This window comes from Falco peregrinus, chromosome 7, assembly GCF_023634155.1.
Source record: "Falco peregrinus isolate bFalPer1 chromosome 7, bFalPer1.pri, whole genome shotgun sequence".
Taxonomy (NCBI): Eukaryota; Metazoa; Chordata; class Aves; order Falconiformes; family Falconidae; genus Falco; species Falco peregrinus.
Window position 1 is genome coordinate 72,157,261 of NC_073727.1, and position 14,794 is coordinate 72,172,054.

Here is a 14,794-nt window from a genome sequence, read left to right on the forward strand (position 1 = left end):
TCTGTCCTTCTGATTAAACCAGCCATACCTGATAAATTTCATTGGTCTTGTAATCAGTAAGTGCTGTATAACTGAGTTTTGTGTGTCAGTGCCTAAATTTTTAGCAGTTACAAAGTGAGGAAAATGGTGGCTTTTATCTATCATGAATATAAATTTATGGAAATGCAGTAATACTGTCTTTTATGAAAGTTAATGATCCATGTTACTAGGAGAGTCTTAAGAGCTTTGTCATTCATGTTGTAAATTATTTTACTTTGAAATCTTGTCCATCTGCTTACCCTACCATCAGCCCTACTAAAAAAGTTGGCACTTGAACCATATGGTTTAGATAGCCGGTATTTGCTCAGATTTGATGAATACCTATGACTTTTCATCTGAAAGTTTCAATAAATAATACTGGGCAAGGAATGCAAGAGTAAGCTCTTCCAAGCTTTTATCATCCTAAAGTCATTTAGAAATTTCAACTCAGATTTAGCATTATTTCCAGTCTTAAAAATAAATTTAAAGCTTAGCTGAGTGAATTTTAGATATTTATGCTGAATGTGGGAGGCAAATATTATCTTAGTTGGCCAAAAACCCATGATAGTGTAATTAATGTAGTCCAATATTAATACAAGGAATCTGAAATACAGTTATTTGGTGCAAAAACGATTAAGTTTAATTTAGATTAATGTCTCTTACCTAGGTGCTAGGTGCTTAATGCTGCTAAAATAGATCATAGAATTATTTAGGTTGGAAAAGACCTTTGAGATCATCAAGTCTAACCATTAAATAAATACTTTTTATGTCTTCAAAAGCACACGTGAAAACTTCCTTTGATGTGCTACCCCCACCCCTTAAGTTTTCAAAAAAGACAAGCTCACTAAAAATAATGTATGATGCCCTGTATTGATATTTTATATTGTCCTTTTAAAAAACAATTGAGGAATGAAAGAGACCTATTTTTTCCTTGATTCCTTGTTTATGTATTCAAAAAGTTTAATTGTAACTAATTATTAAAACAAAAAAAGAAGTATTTCTGAATAGAAGAAAAGGTTAAGGATAATTTTGATGTAATCAAATTTATGAAGCCTGATGACACTTGTCCTGGAGTGCGTAACAAACTAGGTAAAATTGTTCTAAGCCATTAATAGGTCCTTTGAGAACCTGGTGGGCACATAAGCTTTCAGAAGACTTGAAAAAACTGTTGTCAATAGCAAAAACTTAGTATTTGCCCATGGTAAAATAATAACTACAATAATAACACAAGTTATTAAATATTCAGTGCATATGCACCTAAAGGATTACTAATGATGAGAAATTCAGACTGACTTCATAGCTGGGATAAATAACTCTGTGGGTAAGTACAAAATAGTAGATACAGTACAGCTTAATTTCAGTGACACTTCATTATAGTACTACAGATAAAATCTTTATTAGATAGACATGACTGATTTGTTCAATCAAAACTAGCTCATTGTGCCTAATCATTACTTTGTTTTTAACTCAAAGGAAATATCAAATGGGATTTTGAAGATAATACTCTGTTTCAAAACTGCTTACTGGTGATTAATGATCATGAATGAGTAGAAGCTTAAATTCCAAATTAAGATCACTCTAATTTGTTCTAGTACTTCAGAGGGCTATCAGAGTTGTTGATTTTTATACCAGTCATTGAGCAATGTTTTAGAAGAGAATTTAGGGGATCTAATGGACCACAGTGACATGAGTTATTTGCGTATTTGAACTAAATTTAGGGGTGGAATTGCTTCAGAAAATTCTGTTGACTTATCTGAAATAGCCTAGAAAAAACTACTAAAGATGAAAACTTTTTACTTGTGACTGAGCAACTGCTATAAAAAGAAGCAGTTGGGAAAAACAGACAATAGGCAGTGAAGCTTGAGACCTACAGGATGGAAAAGCTGGAAAGTGCTTGAGAAGTCCTGATAGAGAAGCAGCAGGAACTGGATTGCAAAGAGTAGTCCTTATTTATGTAATACATAAGATCCCCAAGCTGATAGAGATGATGGACATCGTCCCCTGCTTCTGCTTTCCTATAAATATGAAGAACCAATGGGGGTGAACCCAAACTTGAAAGAAGTCCAAGAATACAGGTCTTGAGACTAATTCCAAGTGGAACAAGAGCTGTGGAGCTTGACCACTCAAGCCAAGACTGGCAAAAGGAGTATTACACCACTTCTCACTGCCCTCCACAAGCCACCCCTCCAAAAAAACCTAAAACAGTGGATCATCCTTTTATAGTGACTGAAACAACTTACTGGAAATTAACACAGACATACCTTGCTTTACCCTCATCTGCTTGGGTTAAAGCAATAGAGTAGATGATCTCCTGACATCTTTTGCAGTCCTCTGGTGGTTGGGTTTTTTTGAGATTGAAAATACATGTTTAAAAATCCTGTTTTCTATGTAAAGGGAGTTAAATTTAATAGCTTTATCGTGTGGCAAGATCTTTCCTCCTACTTGCTATCAGTCTTGCTCAGCGATTGAAGATGAGGGGCCTCAGTTACTTAACATAAGTAACTAGTTCTCCCTTTGTTAAATGACACTTTGTATTTAAATATTGAGTTTATATTAACAATTATACCTGAAAGCTGAGTCTTCTTGTATTACACAAAAATTACTGTAATACTGTGTAAATTCACATGAAACTTGAAACTTTAGCGTGAAGTGATCAAGTTTAAGGGTTATAATTTTAAAATAAGTAATCAGTAATGGTAAATGGTTGTCACTTTTTTGTGTTGTAATTTGAGTTGTTCTGTCACCTCAGAGATTAATAGTCTAAGTAACTGATGGAGGAAGAAAAAATGCTTCTTAGTTATATGTGTAGTTGGATTAGTAAATACGGATAGTACCCTATAAGTATTTTCCAAAAGTAATCAGAAAAAGCTTATTTGGGAGGAGCTGAATTTAGGCCACTTCAATTACTAATCATTAAACTTTCTTTAACTGGTCTCATGTATTTCTTTAAAATGCAGAATTAATGAATGTCCTAAAGTAGACTTCATTGAATTAAATGTGGGGGGAAATGATCTAACTAAATCTTCAGTATGAAAACTTCATTGATCAAAAGATGGATCAAAGCTTTTCATCTTATGAAAGCAAGCTAATTCCTCAAATTATTCAAAAGTTTATTATTCAGTGCTTAGAAAAATCATCCTGACCGTGTTGAAGAATAAAATACATGTTAATTCACAAAATACACGATGAAAAATCCTGCTTTTTGGCAGGCCACATTAAGAGTACATTCTTACGGATGGTGCTTTCTTATAAATAATAGGACTGATATTCCTGCATGCATATGCAATTCCTGGCTTCTAACAGCTTGCTAGATTTGCTTGCAAAGTGTTTGAAGACATTTCAGACCTTCAGGTCATTTCAGATAAAACACAGTGTGTACTAAGAGTATCGACATTTCATTAAGAAAGGAAAAATCTAGCCAGCACTGCTTGAAACTCTCAAATATCTCTGTATTCAGAGAAACTGCAAATTTTGTAACAAATAGAAAGCAATGTAGCTGATTCTTTTCTTGTAGTTAATATATGGTTTTCAAAATGTTGGGAGTTTTACAACTAGGTCATTTACAAGATCAGATGCTGAACGATGAAGTCAGATGCTTGAGTGTCATTCTTTATTTCATAACTGAAATACAATGGAAAAACAACTGGTACAAATGTTTATCTTTGGTATCTTAATACATACACACAATGTACTGCATGCTATAATAAAACAATAGCAGTTTCACTTCACAAGATTGAATTTTTCATTTCAAGTTTCTAAATTTGGTTTCTAGGTGATGAAGTTTCAGAGTGTCATGTTACTGATGTCTCTTGCAAAGTTTTTAATGAACAAAAGAATAAGCACAATGGGGGGTTAAGAAAAACTAGAAGACTCCAAAAGGTCAGGTTAACTGGACATACTGTTTTTTAATCTCTTTTTCTTGGAGAATCACAAAATGCCTTTGTATGTACCAAAAAGAAATGTATTCTCTTGCACTATCAATTTAAAAACTTTCCTGAATCTCACTTTCCTTGAAATGTCGTGCAAATGATGCTCAAAAACAACACGAATAACCATGGAACTCAGCTTTCTGATAACCTGTGGTGGCAGAATCTGAGCCAAGTTGACATCATAAAGGAGGTTGGCAAGCCAGCTCAAGTTGAAAAGCTGCTGAAGTAACCTGAAAAGATGCCTATCCTTTTTGGAGGTGTTACTAAAAAGAGTAGGGGGGGTTGTTTGTTTTATAGTGGATCATCCCCAGTATTTGTTTCTGGAGGATAAAGATTTATGCAGTATTTTCTTCTAGGTTCAGGTAAAGAAAAATTTCTAAAGTTGAGCTCAGTTTGGATGTAAGAAAAGAAGATTGGGTCAGCACTGAATCTTTATTCAACGTTTTTTCCTTGTAAAAGCTTTTTCTAAGTAAATCTAAAATTGATCAGGAAAATAAGTAGTACTTTTTATGAGTAACTAGCACTTCATACAATTTAAATGAGCACTGAATTGTTTTCAGAATGGGAGGTCCTAAAGCATTAAAAGATGTCTGAGTTAATTACATGAAATAAAATGGGTGTTTTACTGGTAGCTATTGGTGGAGTTTCAAAGAGATTGTTCACAGATTTTGATCTTGTTTTATGTAAGAGCTCTTAGCAGGTGCAATTACTAGGCTGTTTAACCTTTTAAATGTGCTGAAGATGAGATAATAATCTCCATGGACCAGTGATCTTCTCTGGGTTAAAATTATTATTTGATGTCTTGCCTGTATCTTGCTGGATGTTACTTTTTTAAAGTACTTGTTTGCTTTCTGTTCATATATATATGTATATAATTTGTATAACTACTTTTTAGGCTAAAGTATCTATCCAGAACAGTTTCATTTTCTGCCACAGAAATCTGACTAAAGCTGCTAAATATTTATCCACAAACAACAGTCCGTGGCTCTTCCTAAAGCCATCTGCTGAAATGGTGCTTGGAAATCTATCAGATTTGTTGGCACTGATTCCTTCTGTATGATTACACTGCAAGAACATTATACAGTAGTGAGAGTTATGATTCATTCCTCTTAAGAAAAGATTCTAACTTAACTATTATGTTATGTTTTATATATATGTATACTGAAGAGGAAAAAAAAAACCAATATGAAGTTCTTTTTTATTGTTCCCCTTTTTCAGACCTGGCCTTGCAGTCTTTGGTGCAAAGATGGTGTCTTTGAATGGTTCTGCTTGGTATCTGCTTGCTGAGCATGCTCTGTAGGGTGTTTAACAGTAGCAAAAGCTAAGCAGTAGCTGGGGATAATTCCTAGTCAGTGGTTAGAGATGGCTTCTTTCATCCATCCTTTTCAGCCAGGTGATACTACAGTTTGACTCAACTATCAGTACAATAGCAGCACGTGCCTGCTTTCATGTCATGAATTTTTAATAATTGAAAATGTTTCCAGTTGCAGATTCACTGCGCAAATTCATATAGAGACAATGTTGTGGGGTTTTTTTGACTGAACAGTAAAAAGAACTTAACCAAATATTTTAGGTGGTTTAACCAGACATAATTAACAACCATACTGTTGCACTGAAAAGTATTACTCCATATTTTTGTCAAGCAATTGTCTGTTAATACATCATATAAGTTTATGAATATGTCTATTTAAGATTGATTTTCCATTGTTTGTATGCATACATACATGCAAAATTTATAAAGCCAATGTTGGAGATCCCTAGGAAATTCTTAGTGAAGCAATTTTAAGAGAATATTGTTTTGAACAAATTAGACTGTCTAAATTTTTGTAAAGAATTAAGTTGCAGTGCTTCTCTAGTGCCAGTCACAATATGTTCTTGAAGCTTTGTAAACCAACCAAACTTTATACATATTTTTATTATTTTTTTTCTTTTTTCTAATGGCTGCAGCTTAAGCATTGTAACATTTTGCTGTTTGACAACATGAAAGTGAAGCTAAGTTATAAAATTTACATTTGTTTCCTCCGTCCAAAGCAAAAAGTGTATGAGAGGAAATGGCACAAATCATTTGTCAAAAATATTATTTTATTGAATCATACCATTATGAATAATATTCTAATGTTTACTTAAATCTTAAAGGAAAGTTTGTTAAAAATACAAGTACAAAAGAAATGTCATTTCCTAGGTATTTTAATGGACTAATGTTTCCAGAAACATGGCTATGTGAATCTCCAGACCTTTTATATCTCATTTAAAAATAATAATTAAAAAAAAAAAAGCACCTTTAAATTATAGTCACTGTAGAACATGCGTGGGTTTGTCCTGAATAGCTCCAATATGAGGCTTCAGATGGTATTGCTGGTGTTCTGGGAATCTGTTGTAAGTGTAAGCTGTTAATTTCATTACTTAGCAGGAAGTCTCTTAGTTTGGGAAGCGATGTAAATTGCAGTTAGTTTTCCTCATAGAAAAAGAGTTTGAAGTCTAATACCTCTCTAAAAAAGATTTTTATGTGTTCACTGAATATAATTCCTACACAATGCCCGAACTGAATCTTTTTAGAGTACTTCAGTTATAACTCATTCACTACAGTGAATGTGTGTCAGTAAGCATTTCAGGTTCGTTATGTGATGGTAAATATTTAAAAAGCCATACAAAAATTTCTTGATGAAACATGACCAGGCATAAGTGTTAACATTATTTACTTCTGTGGTTTTTTCAATTTGTCATTTGTAGTTCCTTTAATATAAATCAAACTGTAGATCTGTACTTCTCTGCTGTGTTACTGTGTTACCGATTTGCTTTCTTCAAAACCTAATGCAGGTTGAGTTTTTTGTATTTTGTTTTAGCTGAATAAGAATGACTTTGTTCAGGAACTTTTATATCACAATTTTCAAGTACAAGTACTCGTATTATCTTTATCTTTATATAAGCATGCTTACCGTACTCTTAACAGGAAAGACTTCTAATCAAAGTTATCTAAAATGATACTGTCAACTAACAAAAGCCATGAAGACAGAGCACTTTATAATGGCAGCTGCAGGCACGTAGTGGGAAGATAAGTAAGATTTTTCAGGAATCTTTACTGGCTTCAGGAACAAGCTTTTTGATTGAAAACGCTACCACCACACCAGAAACCCCAGCAGTTTTTGTGTGTTGCACATATTTAAGTGTAGCGCATAAAGATAGATTTATAAAACCATCCTATAGGTTTGAACTTCTTGGTTTTGAGACATGACAACTCATAACTGAGGATAGTTCCAGATTCTTCTCATACAGAGTTGGTAAGGATAAGCACTGTGGATTAATGCCTATGAATGTCAGCAGGTGGCTTCCCTGGTCTAGAAATCTAAAGTTCATGATACTGGATTGCAGGGATAAAATAAAGCTTTCATGTATTATGATGCATTCTTCAATTATTTCATGGAATTCAATACATAATTCTTCGTTGCTTTGCATAAGGAGGATAAATTAAATAACTAAAAATCATGAAGCCAAAAATGTATTCAAACAACTTGATTACAGTGGTGTTAGTCTGTTGGTATGAGGGTTGATAGCTCATTCAATTGGTTAATGTCACAAAAATGTTTACATTTATCACAACACCTCTTCTGTGTCACAAGTGTAAACATTTTGTACTTTAGAGAAGGACTCATTGTGAGTAACCAGTTAACTGCCACTGTTATTCAAAGAACAAGTTTTTTCATATTTTTAGAGGCATATGAGAGGTGATACATTTTTTTAAAGGATCTAATAGTATCCCATCACTAAAAATGCAATTGGAATGAACTTTGCACTCAAAAAAAACTTAAAATACAGTCTTCTGACTAAATAGAAGAAACTGTTCAATGATGTGAAAAAAAAACAGTTAAGCATCATGAGGCATGATTAAAACCATATTTTCACAGGGAAGACAATATGGATGTAATTGAAATTTCTTCAGTTTTTGTTTTTAAACAAATTCATCTTGGCTTGTATTTCTATAGCTTTTGGATTTGGATGAAGGTAAAGTTATCAACACTGAATTTAAGAGATTTTTGAGAGAACAGAAATTTTTTACAAAGAATCTAAGGTCATGCTGTGGAATGATTAGTGTGAAGCAGGTCATCATTAGATCCCGTTACCAAAATCCTTCTCTGAGAAGATTTTATTCATGACAAAACAAATTTTAACATCCTGAAAAATCTGTAACTATAAAACATGAAGCATCTTGCCAGATACTCAGGAAAGTAACTTTATGTCTATATTTGATATGTGCATTTGTAGAGTGTCTTAAACAGATTGTATCTGTTTAGGAGACAATATCTTTTTATGTTTTCCTTCCAATTTTGATTTTGCAGTTTCTATGAATAGGTACATATTTTAAACACTTACTTGAAATGTTACTGACTTCAAGCCAAAAAATAATATTAAACTAGTGTGACTTAGACAAGGTGGAAGCATGCAAGCTCATTGACAGTTAACACTGAAGAAACTGCAACTACCTACATGTTTATGGTCTGGGGAAAATACTTGGTGTAATTAGGGTGGTGGACAAATGGTCACTGAAAATTATTCAGATTGCTTCTGGGTGTACTAATGAGACGAGTGACTGAAGCTACAAATTCTTAAGAGTGCTTGCATGGTACCATTGAGAAACGTTTATGGTATTGACCAAATGTCTGGTGGTGTGATTTTATGCATATCTGATTTGTAAACAAGAAACATTGTAGGACCAAGATGTTTCATCATACATGAAGTAATCCTGAAAGTGTCTGACCAGCTCTAGCCAATGACAGCTGAATAGTTGATTACAGTTAAACTGTAGCGATCTAGCTGACTCAACATTAAGTTGAAGAAACAAGTTGTTGGGAAACAAGATTTTGAGCAGACTGCATTGTAGGACAAGTAACTTTGAAAGTGTCAGTGATAAAAGGATCTAATGTTACACATCACTGCAGAAAATTTGCTTCATTGGAGTTTCTGAAATATGCCACTGAATGGGACATTGAAATCTAACAAGAAAGTTTATTTTTACTGGCAACACACAGTTTATGCTCTTGCTATATCCCAAATATAGCTGTGGTCATTTGTTCCAAGTGTCCAGGTTTTGTAATAATATTAGTATTTGAGAACAAAATGTTCTATCAATAAGTAGTATTAGTATTTGTTTCATGTAAGTGGAATATGTAGATACTCATTTGCTAAAATACTACTTTTTCTTTTGGTAAAATTAAGTAATGAAAAAATCTAAGCACTACATATTGGCCTAATGGATTTTTAAAATATTGAGTAAGTGTGATGTATAGCAAAAGCCGAATGAGTATCAGCAAGGTTAGTATGAGATAGCAAAAATCACTGAAACATGTTCTCAGTCAATATTTAAAAAGCAGAGTCTCAAAATACTGCCTGTGACTTAGTACTTTCTGGTTGTGCTCAAGGTCTTCAGAGGATAGCACTGGAAGGGATGCCTGTGTATCACATGGTTTGAGAGTTTTGTAAGTCCTCTTGTCTATGTTTAATCCCATGAGTATTTTCACTCAACCTTTGCAAGGCAGTTCTGGTTCTGGACTTGGTCCAGCTAGTGAATTTGTCCCTCACACTTTTCCCACATCTAATTAAGGGCTTCCAGAACAGAAGCCATGTTCTTGGCATTTGCTGCTGTGCCTTACAGTGCATGCTTTGGGCCATGTCCTAGTGGCAGCAGCTTTGTTATCACCGCTTCAGGATGCTGCTGTTCCTGCCAGTAAAATCTCTTAAGTGGACCTCGTGGGCTGATTCATGGTCTTCAGGCCCTAGAAATCACTCTCTTTATGGTAGGTTTCATGCTCGCTATTCTGGACTACCTACTGAAGTTCTGTGGTCTGTTTCTTAACTTTAAAAGTTGTCTTTTCAAGTCATTACTTTTCTATGTCAAAAGGCACAGCCTTCTCTCAACTCAAGCTTAGGGTGTTTCCTGTTGTTAACATTTAACACTAAGGTCATAACTGCCATGCTAGAAAACTAAACAATCTGGACTGCAGTTGGTTTGGCAAAGAAATCGGTGTAAAACTGAAACTATTTTCCCTCTTGGCATCAGAAACTACCAAGAGGAAAAGCAGCTCCTGGTTAGGTCCTTTTTGGGGGTGGAAATTTAACTCTTGGAAAAATGAATGCCCTGTGTAAACCTACTGGTATCTGGCACGACTCTACAGGCCAGAAATCCTTTAGTTGATGGAACTGCTTTCTAAATGATAGCCACACAGCTCTTGAAAATTGTTGAAATTCAATCGTAACTAGACTGCCTAAACTCCATTTCATCAGCATTTGACATGTCTTCATTAACAATTTTTTTTTAACTAAACCCACCGTTCTTTTCTACACTGAAATTAAGCATTTTAATTTCATTTAAAATTAGTGGTGTGATCTTTGTAGAATTGAATTATGAGCTCAAAACAAGTCTGCATGAAACGGGAATATAAATATACAATCAGTTAAATAGGAAAAAATCTTGCACTGCATTACTTCTTAATAGATGTACTACATCCTACTAGTATAAAGAATCAGAAATGCTGAAAACAGTGGCTGTTGATCATAGGTACCACTACAGAAAATCTTTTTTGAAAAATTTGTGTGCATGTATGTTTAATTCATTATTCTTCAAGATCCTAAAAATAAAAAAAATCTGGGTTTATTTGGGTTTTTATTATTATTCTACCCATCATAATATTGCTGTTGCACTTCAAAACCTGAAATAAGTATTGTTTGGCTGTCTACCATATTGTCTAGAGGGCCGTAAAGCTTTAACTCAGGTTGTTAACTGTCATCAACAAATGGGTTACAATCTTGTCAGCAGGGCATTTACTGAATTTTACAGTTTTGCATCTTAACACAAACTTAACATAAATCTAGGCTTGACTTTTTTGGACTGCAGACATGTTCAGGAGTATCTTCACCTGAAATTACACCCATTGCTTCATAGTTGACAATCTCCAGAAGATTTCAATTATCAAAATTAACATCAAGATGCTAATAATTGTCCAAACCCAGTATTTAACAGTTGGGGTGATGGAAAATGGTTCTTTCCCTCTTAATATGGTTCCATGCCAACAGCCTGTGCAATGGAAGTGTGTCTCTGCCTCAGTTGCTTCTGCCCAATGTGTGACCCATTGTGAGCAGTGTTAACTGAGGCACTGACATCTGCAATGAAGTAGTTGAGACATTATTTCTAACGAACCTTCCATGATGGGTAGCAACCACCTTTACCAAAAATTGAATGTATGACTGATGAGGGCTTAAAAATCAAATCATTAATTTCACTGAAGCTACTCTACTGTTGCCCACTACTTTTGTGGCTTGATTTTTATTTTACAGTTAGGGCTTAGGCGCAGGGGTCCTCAAACTACGGCCCACAGGCCAGATATGGCCCCCCAGGGTCCTTAGTGTGGCCCCTGGTATTTACAGAACCCCCCACCGGGGGCTGGGGGGGAAACCAAGCAGCCGCAGATGACTGCCTGCCACTTCATCCGCGCGCCGGCCCCCTGGTTAGAAAGTTTGAGGACCCCTGGCTTAGGATATCTCAGCTGAAGGTTTATAAAGTGCTTTTAGTTGGTCATAAGTCAGCTGTCCAAATAAATTGTTCACTTCATTGGATAATTATGAAAGCATGAACAGTTCTTAATGTCTGAACAGATGAAACAGATTCACTTCTACATCATGCTTAAGTTTTGCTTAAATTATTCACAGGAAAGTACAAACTTTTTGTTAACCTTGGTTAAGCTGGGAGGTAGGGGGAGAAGTTCATGTTACTTAAAATTTCAGCAGAAGAAAAGTTAACTGTGCCTTTCTCACAGATCATTTGGGAAGGTGAGTATACCCTGGTATACATTATTTGGTGCTAATGACAGAATTAACTGATGCCTTAGTGTGGTCTTTAAAGTTTTTCTGCTTGCATGTATGAGTTTTCTCTGTAATGTAGTGTTGCCCCACAATAGTCCTTGTTCCTCTTTCTCCTGTCTTGTGACTTTTTTGAGGTGAGGGAGTGTCCTTCCTTCACCTGAGCTTTCATTTTCTGTTAGAATCTGAACTATAAAGAAGCTTTGTCCTCCCCTTAGCATCCCACTTCTTGAGATTTGCTTCTGTCACATTGGCAGTCTCTCCCTGTCTCCCTGGGTTTCACATCATAGGGTCTAGAGGTGAAACTCTCCTAGTAAAAGACAGTTGAGAACTGGGTTGCTTCTTTTCCTGAGTGATACTGACCTGGAAGCCAACCCCTAATTTGTACCTGTTGGAAAGGCTTGAGCTTTCCATCAGAATGGGAATTGCTGCTGCCTGTGCTTGCAGAAATGATAATCTTGCTTCTTGGCTGTTTTTTTCACATTATGTTGATTGACTTGGAAATTTCTGGTTGTATTCAAAGGCGTGGGAAGGAGCATCTGCTCTCCCCTTAATCTTTGTCCTATCAGAAAAAGTCTGTCTCTAGTTTTGGTAATAGTCACAGGTAGATAAGCCTGTCTTTTAAAGTTGCAGAATGCCATGAAAGCTGTCCCTTGCTATAGAGTTCTGTATCCCTCATGGTTGATATTATTACTTTAATATAGTTGTTAGCTATAATGGTCTATAATGGTTGCATGTGGAAAACTGAAAATTTTAAACTGACACTGCTAGTCAGAAAAGTCTGAAGCTATTCATCATTCTTAACCTTGCCAACAAGTTCTAGGGGTTCCTATGTCTGTAATTACAGGATTTCTCATTTTTTCTCATCTTTGGCGGTAAAGGAAAGCTGATGTCCAGGCACCTGTCATGTCATCTTATTTTTCTGTCTTATAGCCTACTTTGTTTTTTCACCTTTCCCCATGGTTGTATTGATTTAGTTAGGATGGGTGCACTTTTTACATCTTTCTAGGACCAAAGCAGAGGTACTAATTTGGGCAGGAAATCACAGTCAAAATTGAGTTTGCAGCCAGAGGAAACTGGAAAAATATCAGTATCAAAGGACTGATAAGAGGAGAAAGGCCAGCCAGAATGTAAATTATAGTTTTAAATAATTGCTGTTTAAAACTACTGAATAGTAATCATTCATTACAATTACCAATTATTTTCAGCTATAAGCTACAATTACTTGAATAGAATAAATTAATGTAGCACAATATATAGATTGTTTCTAAAAACAGCCTTGAAGTTTTGGATCCTCATTACAACCTTCCTAGATAAAAGCAGAGAAATTAACCTGATTCTTGAATGTTCCCATGCTATATAAGGCTCTGGTTTTTGGCTCGTGTACTAGTAGGACTGAAGATTGTTACTTGTGAAATACAGCTGTAAAGATCAAAAGTGAGTCTATGAGTTGGAAGCAACTTCAGAACCATCTGATGGCCCTACAATAGCCTGAGAAAAAAGGGACCGGAATAGTACAAAACAGATAGCATAATAATATTGTACTCTCCCTTACACTTCATTTGCACATGCATGCACTGCTTTCCCCTGCCTCCCTCCCACCCCCCAAAAAACATCCTATATCCCTTCTATATTGGCCAGGCCACAAAGGGTAAGTATCTTGTTGAGTCCTAAGTGAAGGTCTTTTTTTACTCTATCACAGCATACATACAGGTTTGAAAGTACACTGAAGCTTATTCCTTTCAGAACTTCTGTCAACTCTTAAGGCATAGGAGCATTCGGACTAAGTAACATACAACTCAAAAGCGGTATTTATTGGTTGAAATCCTTTCTTGAAAAGTATCTAAGGCCTGGATTCTAGACCCAAAGACAAAATGAGAGCTAATATACTTAGGCTGGAATTTAACCAGTTGCAAATGTAAAACTGTTCCTATCGAGTCAATTCTTAGCATGAATGCACTTTATTCTTGAAAACTAGCCTGGAAAAACATATTTTATCGTCACATTTTAAATAATGTGTCACAACATTCTTAGGAAAACAAAGTCTGAGTTCACTTACTTGAAAAGCAGCTCATACAAAACAGGACTTTGCTCTTACTGTCCTTCAGCTCCAAGAAGCACCTGCTCAAACTTAGAAGAAAGAATATGTTTTGAGGTTGGATGCCTCTTTTACGGTGTAGTTCAGTTAATGTACAGGAAGTATCATGTCTTTAAAGTACCGGGAATATTTACAAATACTATTTCCTTTGAGTTACCGAAATACATGTTTTATATTTCAGATTACTTAGAAAAATCTTATTGGCAGACTATAAAGAAATACTTAATGCAACTGGGCTCCTAAAAATATATGTATAGGAACACTGAAGCATGTCATTTATAACACAGCCTGTATTCCAGACCTAAAAAAAGTTCAGAAAGTGTGTTCTATTTTAGAGCACAGCTATGCAACTCTTCAGGATTCAGAGATTAATGATAAATAAAAGGACCAGTTAACTTAATACCACCTTTCCCAGTGTTTTATTAATAATAATGCTGCTGCAAATGTGTATTAGAACTCACACTGATGCTCACCAGATGTCTTTTTGCTGGTCAGAAAAGAAAACGCTAACTCAAAAAGATTTTTTGCAATAAAAGCAACCTGTAAAATAAAACAGGCACAAAAAGCATAGAAGAAAAATTGCACAGCAAGGAGGGGAGGCAATTAACTTGAAAAATGTACAATTGAAAATTAAAACATAGTTTGGCTGTTTTCTGCTTGGTAACGGTAATTAAAGAGGACTGCTTGTCTTACTGAAGCAATAAAACAAAATATTGTCTGCTTAGCAAATGATCTCTAACTTGCAAAACTATGCAGTTCTGAATGCAAATGAAATACATTTAATTTCTCCCAAACTATTTTTTTCAGTTTCTACATTTTGTACGCATCCTTCTGCATTCTTGAGTCTTTGAATCTCTTTGAAGTGCATGGACAGAACATTTGCCCAGAATACTCACTGGAC

The 14,794-nt window shown here is 35.0% G+C and overlaps 1 protein-coding gene across 2 annotated transcripts in view; it reads left to right on the plus strand.

Moving 5' to 3' along the window:
- Window positions 1-14,794, plus strand: part of MCPH1 (microcephalin 1) — a 135,482-nt gene that overhangs the window by 21,929 nt on the left and 98,759 nt on the right. Inside the window, exons 9-10 of one of the 2 annotated variants that reach the window (XM_055810354.1) lie at window positions 1,994-2,014; window positions 3,800-3,897. In XM_055810354.1, coding sequence (XP_055666329.1) covers window positions 1,994-2,014; window positions 3,800-3,897 — 119 coding nt within the window. Of the gene's footprint in view, window positions 1-1,993; window positions 2,015-3,790; window positions 3,898-14,794 lie in introns of both variants that reach the window. The other variant, XM_055810353.1, reaches the window with a different exon arrangement.